The sequence below is a fragment of the Mobula birostris genome, chromosome 9, assembly GCF_030028105.1.
Source record: "Mobula birostris isolate sMobBir1 chromosome 9, sMobBir1.hap1, whole genome shotgun sequence".
NCBI classification, from domain to species: Eukaryota; Metazoa; Chordata; class Chondrichthyes; order Myliobatiformes; family Myliobatidae; genus Mobula; species Mobula birostris.
Genome location: NC_092378.1, coordinates 61,264,515 through 61,280,307, shown reverse-complemented (window position 1 = coordinate 61,280,307; position 15,793 = coordinate 61,264,515). Strand labels below are relative to the sequence as shown.

Here is a 15,793-nt window from a genome sequence, read left to right as displayed (position 1 = left end):
GAGCCTCAAGCTACAAGTCTAGCCTCCCCAATTAAAACTGGCTGTGACAGTGGAGAATATCTGGCATCAGAAAGGTTGCTAGGCAACCCCATTGTAATTGATTCTGCACATGATGAAAAGACAAAAGGTTAGCTTTATTTGTTGGACATACAGTACTGTGCAAAAGTCCTACATGTAGATATATATAGAGTTAGGGTACCTATATATATAGCTAGGGTACTGAATTTGTCAATGTGGGGTGGAGAGCAAGTTTGTAAATCTGGCGGGAGTAAAGGATGTTGGGAATGGTGAGGGTTGAGCGTCGTGGGAGGGGTGTGGAACAGGTGGGACAGACGGAGTGCCAAGAGTGAGGGGGTTGGCATTGGGGATGGCATTTCCTACAGAGCATCAAGAAAGCTCACCTCTGTCCCAGGATACTGACGGACTTTTATCGCTGTACCATTGAGAGCATACTCACCAACTGCATCTCAGTGTGGTATGGCAATTGACCCGTATCAGACCACAAAGCACTCCAGCGTGTGGTGAAAACTGCCCAGTGGATTATCGGCACCCAATTGTCCACCATTGAGAACATCTACCATAAACGCTGCCTGGGCAGGGCGAAAAGCATTATCAAGGATGCATCTCACCCTAACCATGGAATTTTTACTCTCCTCCCATCCGGCAGGCGCTACAAAAGCGTCCGCTCCCGCACCGGCAGGCACAGGAAGAGCTTCTTCCCTGAGGCTGTGACCCTGCTGAACCTCACATCACAGCGCTAAGCAGTATTGCACCCATATTGTACTGTATCAGTACTTGTATATTTGTGTGCTGTAGCACTTACTTTTTATTCGTAGTTATTTTGTAAATAACACTATCCTTTGCATTTCTGGTTAGATGCTAACTGCATGTCATTGGCTTTGTATCTGTACTCGGCACAATGACAATAAAGTTGAATCTAATCTAAATCTAATCTAATTGGTAGAACCTCTTGCAGCTACACCCACAGCTGCACATGCACTCCTGGAGCTCTCAGCATGAGACGAACAACCGTACTTTCCAATGACTTGTGATCACTGTTCCCACACACACACATGATGCTCCCGTGCTTTGCCGAAACTGTGATCCACCGATCACAGGAAGCAGTTCCTTCTCAAGCTGGGAATAGCACACCTTGAATATCGTCAGAGCTTTCTCTCTCTCTCTCTCTCTCTCTCTCTATCTCTCTCTCTCTCTCTTTACACTATCCCTGACCACCCTAAAGACAATAATCAGTATTGTCTGCTTATCATGTCTCAAAGTATTGGAGCACAAGTTCTATTCTGACTGTCTCATCAGCACGCAGAAGTCTGCTAGTTGAGGAGCACTCACTCAACACCATTCCATCACCTTCTTAGTCTGTGGTTTGAGTGGATCCCATATCACATTCAGATAATGCAGAGATGTGTTTAGATGTATGACTGCCCCATGTTGTCCTGCAACATTCTGAGGGGTTGAATCGACCCTTTACTACTCTGACTTCCGCTGGATTTGGCTTCTGACTATTTTCATCATAACTTACAAAGCAGACTTCATCCATTCTCAACTTGAATCTGCAGAATTCCTCACCACAGACGGCTGTGGAGGCCAAGTCATTGGGTATATTTAAACCCGAGATTAATAGGATCTTGATTAGTCAGGGGCATCAAAGCTTACGGGGAGAAGGCAGGAGAACGGGGTTGAGAGGGAGAATAAGTCAGCCATGATGAAATGGTGGAGCTGACTCGATGCGCCAAATGGCCTAATTCTGCTCCATGTCTCATGATCTTGTTCAATCTCAGTGCATCTGCTCAGTAGTGCTCTCAGCTTCCAGTCACACTATCTCTTCGCTCACTACCTCCTCTCCAAATTAATCCTTCATCTGCCATTGTCCTTACTCCCACTGAGATGTCTGAGTGCAGCATCACCTCCTCCAAAATTCCCCTACTGTTGTGGCAAGATGGCCTTCGTCTCCATAAGGAGTCATTTCCAAATGATGCACTGGAACCAGTTATTTGCACTCAACACAACAATTCTTCATTTCCCTTGCTCAGGTCGGGTACAGTTTCGCTAATCACCTTCAGACCTTCACCGAGGGAAGATTCTTAGCTTGCCTACTGATTTCTGAACAGACACATCAGAAAGGGCTAGGGATGTGTTTTGGAGCTGCTATCTCTGCTTTCGTCAGTCTGCCCGACTCATCTCCTCAAGTGTGACTGAAACAGACCTTTGTGGGTGTGCCATTGTCTGTTCTGTCTCACTCAAGGCTAGATTGTATTTGACTCCTATTTCCAAGGAGGACATTTTCATTAAAGTGCCTGCTCGATTAAATTAATCTTCATGGTCCTGTCACAGGTGTGCTTTTATTGATCCTGTCATTGTTACAGCGTAACTCCAATTATAGGTGTGCGCTGATATAATGAAATGCTGATCTCAAATCTCTGCTCTCACTAACTACAGGGCACAAAGTACTGGAGGAACTCAGCAGGTCGGGCGGCATCTATGGAGAGGAATAAACAGTCGACATTTTGGGTCCTGATGAAGATTCTCCACATGAAACATCAACTGCTTGATCTACTGCGTTCCTCTGGATTTCCAGCAACTGCAGAATCACTTGAGTTTATCATTTGAACCAGATGGCTTCACAGTCCAGTTCAAAGTGAATTTATTATTAAAGTACATATATGTTACGATATACTGTACTACCCTGAGATTCATTTTTTGCAGGAAAAAATTCAATAGATTTTTTAAAAAACTATACATAAACAGAGACTGATGGGAAAATAAGAAAAGCTGCAAATAAAAAATAACACTGAGAACATGATTTGTAAAGAGTCTGTCGGCTTTGAAATCAGTTCCAGAATCAAGGTGATTGATGTTATCCACACTAGTTCAAGAGCCGGTCCAGTTGGAATATCTCCAGTTGTTCTTCACACATTATCTATGTCTAAGATTATCAAATACATATTTCTTTGACAAAATATTTGGCCCCAGGAACAATGTGTCTAACTAGCACTCTGAATGCTTACCTGGCTCTGTTTTTGATGGATAATCTCATCCAGCTCATGTTCATCCAGTCCCTCCCTCAATATGATGCACAACTTACAAACCAGATGAAGCACAACTTTTCCCCTTACTCGGGGCACGTCTTTCCTGATCTTGATATCAACCTCTCCGGCCACACCAAAGCCATCTTGCCGGTGCTTGCCCTCACAGTGCTCCCCTTAATGCCTTCTGTCGTCCATCCAACCTTACTACTTCCCAGCTTCCCAGCTTTGTAGATCTGTGACACCTTTTCCAGGGTCAATGGTGTCTCACTAGGCAGGGCTCCCAGCCGGGAACATGATAGTGTATGACTCTGACCCCTGTCTTACCACTTGGCAGGATTTGTACTGGATGCTCTGTTTTCCTCCCACTTGCCGAAGGCGTACAGTCAGGGTTAAGGTTAGTAAACTGTGGGCACGTTGGTGACACTCGCGAGACTGGCCCCCAGGACATCTTGAACAGTGTTTGTCATTGACACAAACAGCACATGTCACTTCTTCCTCAGGCTGTGAGGCTTCTGAACACCCTGCAATCACCCGGTACACATTATTTATGACAGCGCCAGTAGCATTATACCGTGTATTGAATTGAATTGAAAATACACATGGACTAAGATGTTAACTGTCCTGTGCTATCACCACTGGGATCATCAGTTGATCTGCCACCTGTCTTCAGGAGTTTCGGCCCGCTTATGATCAAGACTCCCTCGAGGTGGTGGGCCAGCAGTGCTAAAGCACCACCTCCCACTGGTGAGCTTAAAAACTTGGCATCTGCCTCTATCAGAGTTGTTGGTCACTTCCATACAACAGATAGTCTGCTCTTCAGGTGTCTATGTAACTACTGAAGGGTTTGCAAAAGATGTATACACTGTCCGACTATCTGCCCCTCTGGACGTTCTTGGTTCACACCCACGCTGATCCTGTCTCTGCTGCCTCAGCTGGTTGACTTGATCTCTCTTCTAGTGAAGCCAAGGTCACGCAGCCACTTCTGGAAAGTGAACGCAATAAACCCACGGCAGCCTACTTCGAATGGATAGCGTGAGACCTTCCACCCTCTGTCTCTGAGTTTAACTCTGCATACTTGGTTAATTTGGCTTCATATATGTTGTATATGCACTAAATGCCAACTTGTACATCAGCAGAATAATATTACTGTGTTAATATTATTTTATGTGCTGTATGTGACATATGTACCATGCCTTGCACCTTCGTCCCTGAGGAACATTGCCTCATTTAGCTGTGTACATTTGAATGACAATAAACTTGAACTTGATAATGAATGAGATGTGACAAATAAAGCTAATCTTTATCATTCTCAGAGTGTGGTGGTATTTAAAAGGGGCCTCTGCAGCAGCACACGAAATGCCGGAAGAACTCAGCAGGTTCGGCAGCATCTGTGTAAGGAAATGGACTGTATAGACTGTCATTGTTTTGGGCCGGGACCTTTCGTCAGGACTGGAATGAAAGAGGGGAGGTAACCGGTATGAAAAGGTGAAGGTAGAGCAGGAGCTGGGAGGTGATGGGTGGATCCAGGTGAGTGGGGGAGTTGATAAACAGGAGGAGAGTGAGAATGTGACGGACAGTAACAGGTAGTCAAACAGCCCAACACTTCACCGGTACCAGCCTACCCGCATCAAGGACATGCATACAGAAAGGTGCCAAGAAAGGGCCAGTAACATTGTGAAGGGTCCCTCCCACCCTGCTCATGGACTGTTTGTCCCACTCCCATCAGGGAGGAGGCTACGTAGCATCCATGCCAGGACCACCAGACTCAAAAGTAGTTACTGTTCCCAAGCAGTAAGATTGCTCAACATCACCGCCCACTAACCCCACCATGACTTTATCATTTCTTGTCAGTCACGTTATGCACAGACACTCCTGTCCGAGCATCACTTTATGGACATACAAAGAAATCTATGTACATAAGCTATCGTATGTATTTATATTTGTGTTTTATTAATTGTGTTCTTTACCTTATTGTATGTGTTTTTTCTGTGCTGCATTGAATCCGGAGTAGCAATTATTTTTTACATATGCATACTGGACAGGACATTAAACAATCCTGAACCTTGAGAGCTGGGAGAAGACAGGTGGAGATGACAAAGGCTGCAGAAGATGGACAGCACACCAGGAATAAAGGGAAAGCGACGAGGAGAGGAAGCAATACACCTCTCCCACACCATCGTCCCTTTCCTTTCTTCCTCCTGAATTTATCCAGCTTCCCCTAAAAAGGAATTCTGTGGTATTCTAAAGGTAAAGCGTCAAGCAGGGTAAAAGCACAATAGGACAGATGTTAGCATAACGCCATTACAGCACTCGCAGCCTGGGTTTAATTCTGGCCGCTGCCTGTAAGAAGTCCTCTGTTTGACCCAGTGAATTTGCCTCAGGTGCTCCAATTTCCTCCGACACCCCAAAGACATAATAGGCCATCTGGGTTTAAATGGGCAGCGGGGGGGGGTAGGGGGGAGGGTCATTGCAGCAAAAGGACCTGCTACCGTGCTAAATCGCTAAACAAATAAACAAACACAGCAAGGCCAGCTGTATCAACTTGCTCATTTGTGTTTTTGGAGAGTTCAGTGTTGCTCTGTGTAAAAGTAATCGGTCACTTCAGTGCATTAAATAGAATTACCCGACAGAATAAATAGCAGTAAAATTAGTTCACAGGACTCGTCAAAAACAGGCTGGCTTCTAAACTGCATTCATAAAGAACTAGTCTCAAATAATTATTCATTAAACTTTCATATTGTACATAAAAATACAAGTAAAAGCCACAAGTACAGAAAAAGTACATGAAATATTAAGTAAGGAGCTTTTATTTTTTTTAAATGTTCAGGCCCTGCTTATTGTTAAGTTTAGATAAGAGAAGAAGTTCATTTCTCAAAGATAATTGTGCTTTTGGTAACTGTTCCTTAACCCTCCCCGGGAGCTCTTTCTGCAGCATGCTGCCACCCCCACTGGACCACCTACAATTTGCCTACCGACACAACCGATTGACAGATGACACAATTAGCCACAGCTCTACACACTGTCCTTACACATCTGGAGAAGAAGGATGCTTATGTGAGAATGCTGTTCTCGGACTACAGTTCAGCATTCAACACCATAGTTCCATCCAGGCTCAACAAAAAGCTCAGAGACCTCGGCTTTGTTCCTGCTTTGTGCAGCTGGATCCTGTACTTCCTGTCAGATCACCGGCGGGTGGTAAGAGTGGGCTCCCTCACCTCTGCTCCTCTGACTCTCAAAACAGGAGCCCCTCAGGGCTGTGTATTAAGCCTCCTCCTTTACTCTGTGTATACCCATGACTGTGTCACCTCCCACAGCTCGAATCTACCAAGTAAATTTGCTGACGATACTACCTTGATTGGCCTTATCTCAAATAATAGCGAGGCACCCTACAGAGAAGTCATCACCCCGACACAGTGGTGTCAAGAAATCAGCCTCTCCCTCAATTTCGCAAAAACAAACGAGCTGGTTGTGGACTACAGGAGGAATATAGACAGGCTAACCTCTCTTGGCATCAAAGGATCTGGGGTTGAGAGGTTAAAAGCTTCAAGTTCCTTGGCATCCACATCAACGAGGACCTCACGTGGTCTGTACACACCAGCTGTGTGGTGAAAAAGGCACAACAGCGCCTCTTTCACCTCAGATGGTTGAAGAAGTTCGGCAAGAGTCCCCAAATCCTAAGTACTTTCTACAGGGGCATAATTGAGAGCATCCTGACTGGCTGCATCACTGCCTGGTATGGGAACTGTACTTCCCTCAGTTGCAGGACTCTGCAGAGAGTGGTGTGGACAGCCCAGCGCAGCTGTAGTTGTGAACTTCCCAAGATTCAGGACATTTGCAAGGACAGGTGTATAAAAAGGGCCTGAAGGATCATTGGAGACCCGAGTCACTCCAACCACAATTTATTCCAGCTGCTACCATCTGGGAAACGGTACTGCAGCATAAAAGCCAGGACCAACAGGCTCCGGGACAGCTTCTTCCACCAGGCATCAAACTGATTAATTCATGCTGACACAACCGTATTTCTAAGCTACAAGGTGTGATTGATATATTTGGGGCCTAAGGCAGAAGGAGTCAATTTTAGAAAACCTAACACATTTATTTTTCAACATAGTCCCCTCCTAAGTACACACTTAGTCCAGCGGCCGTGGAGCATACAGATCTTGGACCTCCGGAAAGTGTCCGCAGATGGGTGATTGATAAGTTCATGGCCTGAGGTGGAAGGAGCTGAGTTATACACCTCTCGTTACATGCACATACAAGTCAGCTCTTTGAGTGATTATGAAGTGAATAACTCATCTCCTTCTACCTTAGGTCACAAACTTATCAATCACCCCGATGAGTTATTAACTTCAAACTTTCTGCATAATCACTGAAAGAGTTGAACTGCATGTGCATGTAATTTATAGGCATCCTTCAGTCTCATGAGACCATGGATTTGCCCCTTGGAAGGTTTCCAGGGCGCAGGCCTGGGCAAGGTTGTATGGAAGACCAGCAGTTGCCCATGCTGCAAGACTCCCCTCTCCATGACACCAGTGTTGTCCAAGGGAAGGGCATTAGGACCCACACAGCTTGGCACCGGTGTCATCGCAGAGCAATGTGTGGTAAAGTGCCTTGCTCAAGGACACACATGCTGCCTCAGCCAAGGCTCGAACTAGCGACCTTTGAATCACTAGACGAACGCCTTAACCACTTGGCCACATGCCATCACTGGCAAGAGAGCTGTATAACTCATCTCCTTCTACCTTAGGCCACAAAGAAGCTGTCCTTGCACCTAGGGGTACAAGTTTCAGGATTTTATATCTACTGCCCACTGGGGGGGGGGGGGGGGAGGGATAAGAGAGAATGTTCAGGGCGGGTGGGGTTCTTGGATACGTTGGCTGCTTTACCGAGTCAGTGAGAAGCGCAGACAGAGTTCCTGCATGGATGGTTTAATTCTGCAATGTGTTGAGCTACGTCCACAACTCTCTGCATCGTTCAGGACAAAGGACATGGAAACAAGAGTAAACTTACATAGGGACTATTGAATAGTTTCCCAGTACGATTAGTTGGACACTTGACCTCCCAATCTACCTCGCTATCATCTTGCACTTTCTGTGTAGCTTTTACACTTTATTCTGTATTGTTATTGTTTTGTCTGATACTAGCTCAATGCACTATGTAATGATTTTTAGATTATGAAGACACGCAGTCCTCTTTTATTGTCATTTAGTAATGCATGCATTAAGAAATGATTCAATATTTCCTCTGGTGTGATATTACAAAACACAGGACAGACCAAGACTGAAAAAACTAACAAAACCACATAATTATAACATATAGTTACAACAGTGCAACAATACCATAACTTGATGAAGAAGTCCATGAGCACAGTAAAAAGTTCAGTCTCTCAAGTGTCCCACATCTCACGCAGACGGGAGAAGGAAGAAGAACTCTCCCTGCCATGCCCGACCACAGTCCGACTCTGAGTCATCCGAAAACTTCGAGCCTCCGATCAGCTCCCCGACACCGAGTGCTGAGCGCCATCTCTGTCCGAACGATTCGACCTCAATCTCGGTCGCCAACAGCAGGCAAAGCCGGGGATTTTGAGGCCTTCCCTCCGGAAGATTCACGATCACGCAGTAACGACAGCAGCGAACTGGCGTTTCAGAAATTTCTCCGGATGTTCCTCTGTACTTTCACGTCTGTCTCCATCAAATCAGAATTGCCCACAGCCCCTATTTAATGGATACGATATCATTTTTCACCGGAGGGATGCGCACTGCTCTGTCTCCTCCCGCCGGATTGTTTAATCCGAACAGCAAGCTTTGCACTTTTTCTCAGTCCACGTGACACTAATGAACTAATTCCAATTGCAACCAGGTAATGACCAATTCAAAAGGACACCAATTTAAGTTGATTGGAGGAAAGTTCAGGGCAGTTTAATTTCTCTTTATATTTCGTAGCGTGATGGGTGTCTAGAATGTACTGTCGGGGGTGAGGTAGTTGAGGATGATACAATAGGGACATTTATAACACTCGTAGATAGGCACATGGATGTAAGAAAATTGGAGGGTTATGGGCTGTGCTGGACAGACTGGTCATGCAGCAGGTTTTTATAGGTTTATATATTTGTAACCAATTTTATAGGAGAACTATCAAGAGGGTCTGGACCCACTGCATCAAAGGTTCAAAGCTTCAAATGTTAATTTTAATATCAGAGAATGTATGCAGTATACAACCTGAAATTCTTACTCTTCACAGACACCCACGAAACAAGAAACCCCATAGAATGAATGATATAAACCAGGGGTCCCCAACCTTTTTTGCACCGATTTAATATTGACAATATTTTTGCGGACCGGCCCACCAGGGGGTTGTGCAAGTAGGTTTAAACTCACCTCAACATGTCTTTTACAGTTAGGGTTGCCAACTTTCTCACTCCCAAATAAGGGACAAAAGTAGCAGTCAAATCCCAGGACACTTTACCCCAGGAATGACTACCATGACCATGAAGTCTTGCGTGGGCACCTGTGTGTGCATGAATGATGTGCACATATGTGATGTGCACATGCACGCAGGTGCCGATTTTTTTCCACAAATCGGTTTTGCCTTCATCTTCCTGACTACACTGTACATACATTAGTTCTACTTTATATAGACTGTGTATTTATCATATCATTCCTGCTTTTACTATATGTTGGTGTTATTTTAGGTTTTGTGTGTTATTTGGAATGATTTGGTAGGTTTTTTTTGGGTCTGGGAACACAAAAATTTTTTCCATATAAATTAATGGTAATTGTTTCTGCGCTTTACGCCATTTCGGCACAAAATGTTTCATAGGAACGCTCTACCTTAGCGGGAGAAATATGGGACAAACCAATTTAGCCCAGTATACGGGATGTCCCAGCAAATATGGGACAGTTGGCAACCCTATGTTCAAGTTCAACAGTGCATGACAGGGAATGAGGAAAGGTGCAGCTGACTCATATCGTTTCCTCGCGGTCCAGTAGCACATGCTTTGCAGCCTGGTACCGGTCTGCGGCCCGGTGGTTGGGGACCGCTGATATAAACATCAAAACCCCAAAGCCCCACTCCACCTCCCCTTCACACACGCAGCATCAGAAGCATCAACTCTCTCCCCCTCCCCCCACAACTTGCACCAGTGGAAGCATCAGACCCCCACCCTCACTCACCTCCCCACCATGCAAGCAACAGCAAAATTTCCCCAAAGAGTCCTTGATCCAGAGCCCATATCCCAGCACTTTGGTCTCTCTCCATCGAGGGAGAGAAAGGTCGCTCCTGCAACAACGAGAGCGGAGACCAGCAACTCACTGTTCCAATGTTATTATCCTCCACGTTGCTTCTCCAAGCCAACATCACCACCCCACCCCCATCTTGAGGACCAAGAGGCTCTCACTTTCCATCAAGAGAGAGAGGGATCGCACGAGTACAGGGGCCTTCGTCTAACGGCAGCCGGCGTTTAGCAAACACATCGCCTGCCACCTCGATGTTTCTGTCTCCCTCGGTCTCTCACTGTCTGGAACGGGAATTGCAAGGCATCAGATTGCAAGTCCTTACAAAGGATTGCAAGGACTGCAGAGAGGACCATCAAGGTCTCACTTCCACCCCTCAGCCCTTAGTATCATCAATGATCCCTCCGTTCTGTCCAACAATCCTTTTGACCCCCCCCCCCCCCACCATCAGGCAGGAGGTACTGTAGCTTTAGGACAAGGACTATTAGGAAGGGAAACAGTTTCTTCCTCCAGGCTGTGAGACTACCGAACTCCTGGCCACCACCCAAGTGTCATCACACATGAAGTGCCAGTAGCATGATATTGTTTACTTTTTAATTTGTGTCGTAAATGCACCTCATTATTTGTTAATTTATTTGTGGGGATATTAATTTATGTGTTGTGTGTGTGAGTTATGTTTACTATGTTGTACACCTTGGTCCAGAGGGATGTGATTTGACAGTATATATGTGCACGGTTGAGTGACAGTAGATTGTATTTAAACTTGTATAGCCCGACCTGGCGGGTTAACAGTTCCATACCGTGCTGTACAGTTGGGTTAACAACTGGTTAACAGGCCCATACCGTTCTGTACAGTTGGGTTAACAACTGGTAAACAGGCCCATACTGTGCTGTACAGTTGGGTTAACAACTGGTTAACAGGCCCATACTGTGCTGTACAGTTTAGTGTTCTATACATTCCGACAGGAACAGGGAAATCCAGGTACAAAGCAGTTAGCAGTTGCATGACTTACCCAGGTCAGAACACTGAACCACTCGTAGATGGCACTGGCAGCCAAAAGGACACATGGGCATATCGTCATCCGGGGGAAAAGCAGAGCCTTCGTCCTCCAGCATGAATTCGAGGAAGTCCGTCTGTTCGAATGGCCTGGCGCAGCAGGCGGTGAGAAGGAACGCCAAGGATATGACCACACGCATGATTGATCCCAGGTAGCACTGCAACGTAACCTGGAGTGAGGAAAGGGAACAGAGGTGAAATATAGTTAACAGCAGTGACAAAGGTTATATGGAGATCCACCCATCGCGACATGACCTTTAAACCCCCCCCTCAATTAACCATTAGTTTCCCTGTACATGATTGTCCACAATATTTGGACAGATATATGAATACAAATGGTTTAGAGCAAGGCTTCCCAACCTGGGCTCAAAGTTCAAAGCAAATTTTATCATCAAAGTACATATATATCATCATGTACAACACTGAGATTCTTTTTCCTGTGGGCATTCTCACCAAATCTATAGAATAGTAACTATAACAGGATCAATGACAAATCAAGTAGAGTGCAGAAGACAACAAACTGTGCAAAGTCAAATATAAACAAATAGCAATAAATAATGAGAACACAGGATGATGAGATAAAGAGTCCTTGAAAGTGAGATCATTGGTTGTGGGAACATCTCAATGATGGGAAAGTGTGGACCCCTCGGTTAATGGTAGGGGTCCGTGGCATAAAAAGGGTTGGGAACCCCTGGTTTAGAGGAATATAGGCCAAGCATGGGCAAATGCAACTAGCTTAGGTGGAAATCTTGGTCGGCACGGATCAGCTGGGCTGGAAGAGGGAATGGTGGCATAGTGGCCAGTGCAATAGCTTTACAGCAATCACAGATTGGGGTTCAATTCCCACTGCTGTCTATAAGGAGTTTGCACTTTCTCCCAGTTACTGCATGGGTTTGCTCTGGGTGCTCTGATTTCCTCCCACATTCCAAAGACAGTAAGTTGTGGACATGCTATATTGGAACCCGAAGTGTGGCAACGCGTGAGGGCCACCCCCAGCACAACCTTCGCTGATCCGATTTGATGCAAACAACGTATTTCACTGTATGTTTCAATGTTCTGATACACACATGACAAATGAAGCTAATCAAATCTAATTTACAGAAGTAGAGTCAAAGACACTACAGCACAGAAACAGGCCCTTTGGCCCATCTCGTCTATGCTGACTATAATCTGCCTAGTCCCTTCAACGTGCCTGCACCCAGACCATAGCTCTCCATACTCCTCCCATCCAAGTATTTACTCAAATTTCTCTTAAATGTTGCAATCAAAACCACATTCAACTCTTCCACTGGCAGCTGGTTCCACACTCTCACCACCCTGATTGAAGAAGTTCCCCCTTGTGCCCCCTTTAAATAGTTCACCTTTCACCCTTAACCTATGATCTCTAGTTCTAGTCTCATCCAATCTCAGTGGAAAAAGCCTGCTTGCGTTTACCCTACTTGTACCCCTCATAATTTTGTATACCTCAATCAAATCTCCTCTCATTCTCCTACGCTCTAGAAAATAAAGTACCTTTCAAGGGGAATCGGAGGGGGAAATTCTTCCATCAGAGGGCAGGGAGAGTGTGGGATGAGCTGCCAGCAGAAGAGGTGGATGTGGGTTGAATTGTAACATTTCAGAGAAGTTTAGATAAATACATGGATGAGGGCTATGGCAGCTCGTTCCATATAAGCATTTGCACTGTGTGAAGAAATTGACTTTCAAGTTCCTTTGAAATCTTTCCCCTCTCACCTGAAATCTCAGCCGTGTTTGATTACCTTCCCCAAGAGAAATGCCAGTGTACATTTCTCTTATCTATGTTTGTCATGATTTTAGACAAGTCTCCCTTGCTCCAATGAGTAAAGTCCCACCCTGCCTAACCCCTCCCTATAACTCAGACCTTCAAATCCGTGCAACACTCTCTTAATTTTCACAATCACATTTTCACTCTTTCCTGCTTAATATTATCCTTCCTACAACTGAGTAACCAAAACCCTACATAATACTCCAATTGCGACCTTACCAACATCTTGTACAACTGCAACTTTACATCCCAAATGAGTGACTTGACATGGGCAACACTTTCTTCACTGCCCTGTTGAGCTGTGACGCCACTTTCAGGGAACTATGTATTTATTCTCCTAATTCACTCTGTTCTACGTATATTGAATAGATTAAAAATTGTGCAAAAAACAGAAATAATATATATTAAAAAAGTGAGGTAGTGTTCATGAGTTCAATGTCCATTTAGGAATCGGGTGGCAGAGGGGAAGAAGCTGTTCCTGAATCGCTGAGTGTGTGCCTTCAGACTTCTGTACCTCCTACCTGATGGTAACAGTGAGAAAAGGGCATGCCCTGGGTGCTGGAGGTCCTTAATAATAGATGCTGCCTTTCTGAGACACCACTCCCTGAAGATGTACTGCGTACTTTGTAGGCTAGTACCCAAGATGGAGCTGACTAAATTTACAACCCTCTGCAGCTTCTTTCAGTCCTGTGCAGTAGCCCCTCCATACCAGACAGTGATGCAGCCTGTCAGAATGCTCTCTATGGTACATCTATAGAAGTTTTTGAGTGTAGTTGTTGACATGCCAAATCTCTTTAAACTCCTAATGGAGTATTGCTGCTGCCTTGCTTTCTTTATAACTGCATTGATATGGTGGGACTAGGTTAGGTCCTCAGAGATCTTGACACCCAGGAACTTGAAACTGCTCACTCTCTCCACTTCTGACCCCTCTGTGAGGGTTGGTGTGTGTGGTATAATTATCCACATCGTTTATATAAATGACAAATAATAATAGACTCCGCACCAGTCCCCGTGGCACAAGTCAAAAGCCTTCAGTCCAAAATAGTAATGGAAAAAGTCTATTGCCTGCTATAATATAATCCCTCCAGAAGTCTCCAGTGTCCTGTTTATAAGCAGGAATATTTTCCATTGGTGGAAATTATAATGGTTCCAAATACAATAATGGTCACAATATCTAGTTACCCTTTTGAATGAAATGGCACATTCTTTCAAGCAGCAGAGGGAAATGTTATTTTGAAGAAGACTTTTGTAGAATGGATTGTGTGGTTAAGGTTAGCTTTATTTTTCACAGTGTAATGCATTGGTTTACGTCAACAGCCAACACTGCCTCAGAATCAGAATCAGGTTTAATATCACTGGCATATCAGATCCCTTTTGCCACCCATGATCCTCTCAGATCCCTTTTGCCAATCACCTGTCCAGCTCTTGGCTCCATCCCTCCCCCTCCTGTCTTCTCCTATCATTTTGGATCTCCCCCTCCCCCTCCCACTTTCAAATCTCTTACTCACTCTTCCTTCAGTTAGTCCTGACAAAGGGTCTCGGCCTGAAACGTCGACTATACCTCTTCCTACAGATGCTGCCTGGCCTGCTGCATTCACCAGCAAATTTTATGTGTGTTGCTTGAAATTCCAGCATTATTCCTGCAGATCTCCTCATGTTCTCGTGAAATTAGTTGTTTTATGGCAGCAGTACTTTGCCTTTTTTTTATATTTTTAAAAAAATTTAATTAAGTAAAGCTTAAAACGATGTTGCTTACTACAGCACCAGTAGCTGTGATTGTGGATGTCAGCCGAATGCAGTCGCTGCTTACCACGTCATCTTAATGCTGCCTGAGGATGAGCCCACAAGTGTCACCGTGCTTTTGACACTGACATAGCATGCCCAGCCCTAAACCACATGTACCTGGAATATGGGAGGAAAGCAGAGCACCCGGAGGAAACCCACACGGTCACCGAGAGAACATCCAGACTCTTCACAGACAGCAGCAGAAATCGAACCCCAATCAGTGATCACTGGGCGCTCCGAAGCGATGGCGCTAACCGTTACGTTACTGTGCTGCTCGGGACTACTTGGAGGCCATTCTCCCACATGAGTTGGGGATTATCCTTCAGTGAGACTGCCTTATCATAATAAGGAACCTTCACATAGTGGTTAGTCTGGATGTTATTCTGAAACTGGGGTTTGTCTGGGTTCCTCCCTACTAACAGCCAAGTTCCCGGGGAATTTGAGTAAACGCTGGTTTAGAAATGAAGAAAACTGATTTCAGTATTGCTCCGCTCAGGGTCGGTGACTGGCCATTTCCTCAGTCAAAGCCAGAGTAGAATTTATTATCAAAGTATGTATGTATGTGTCAGTATATTTACCTTGAGATTCATTCCCTTGCAGGCACTCTCAGGAAAATAACGAAATACAACCGAATTTATGGAAAACTAATCATAAACAAAGACTGACAAACCACCAATAGCGAAGGATGAACTGTGCAAATAAGTAATACTGAGGAGATGAGTTGTCAAGTTCTTGGAAGTGAGTCTGTAGGTTGTGGAGTCAGTTCAAAGTAGTGATGAGTGAAGTTATCCATGTTGGTTCAGGAGCCTGATGGTTGAGGGGTAATAACTGCACCAGAACCTGGGGTGTGGGACCTAAGGCTTCCTGCCCAATATTAGTAGCAAGAAGA

General features: G+C 45.0%; 1 protein-coding gene across 2 annotated transcripts in view; it reads right to left on the bottom strand.

The window, feature by feature from the left end:
- dcn (decorin) overlaps positions 1 to 15,793 on the bottom strand; it is a 70,223-nt gene that overhangs the window by 35,322 nt on the left and 19,108 nt on the right. For both annotated transcript variants that reach the window (XM_072269434.1, XM_072269435.1), the window contains exon 2: positions 11,293 to 11,506. In XM_072269434.1, the coding sequence (XP_072125535.1) occupies positions 11,293 to 11,476 (184 nt within the window). In that variant the 5' untranslated portion in view covers positions 11,477 to 11,506. The remainder of the gene's footprint in view (positions 1 to 11,292; positions 11,507 to 15,793) is intronic.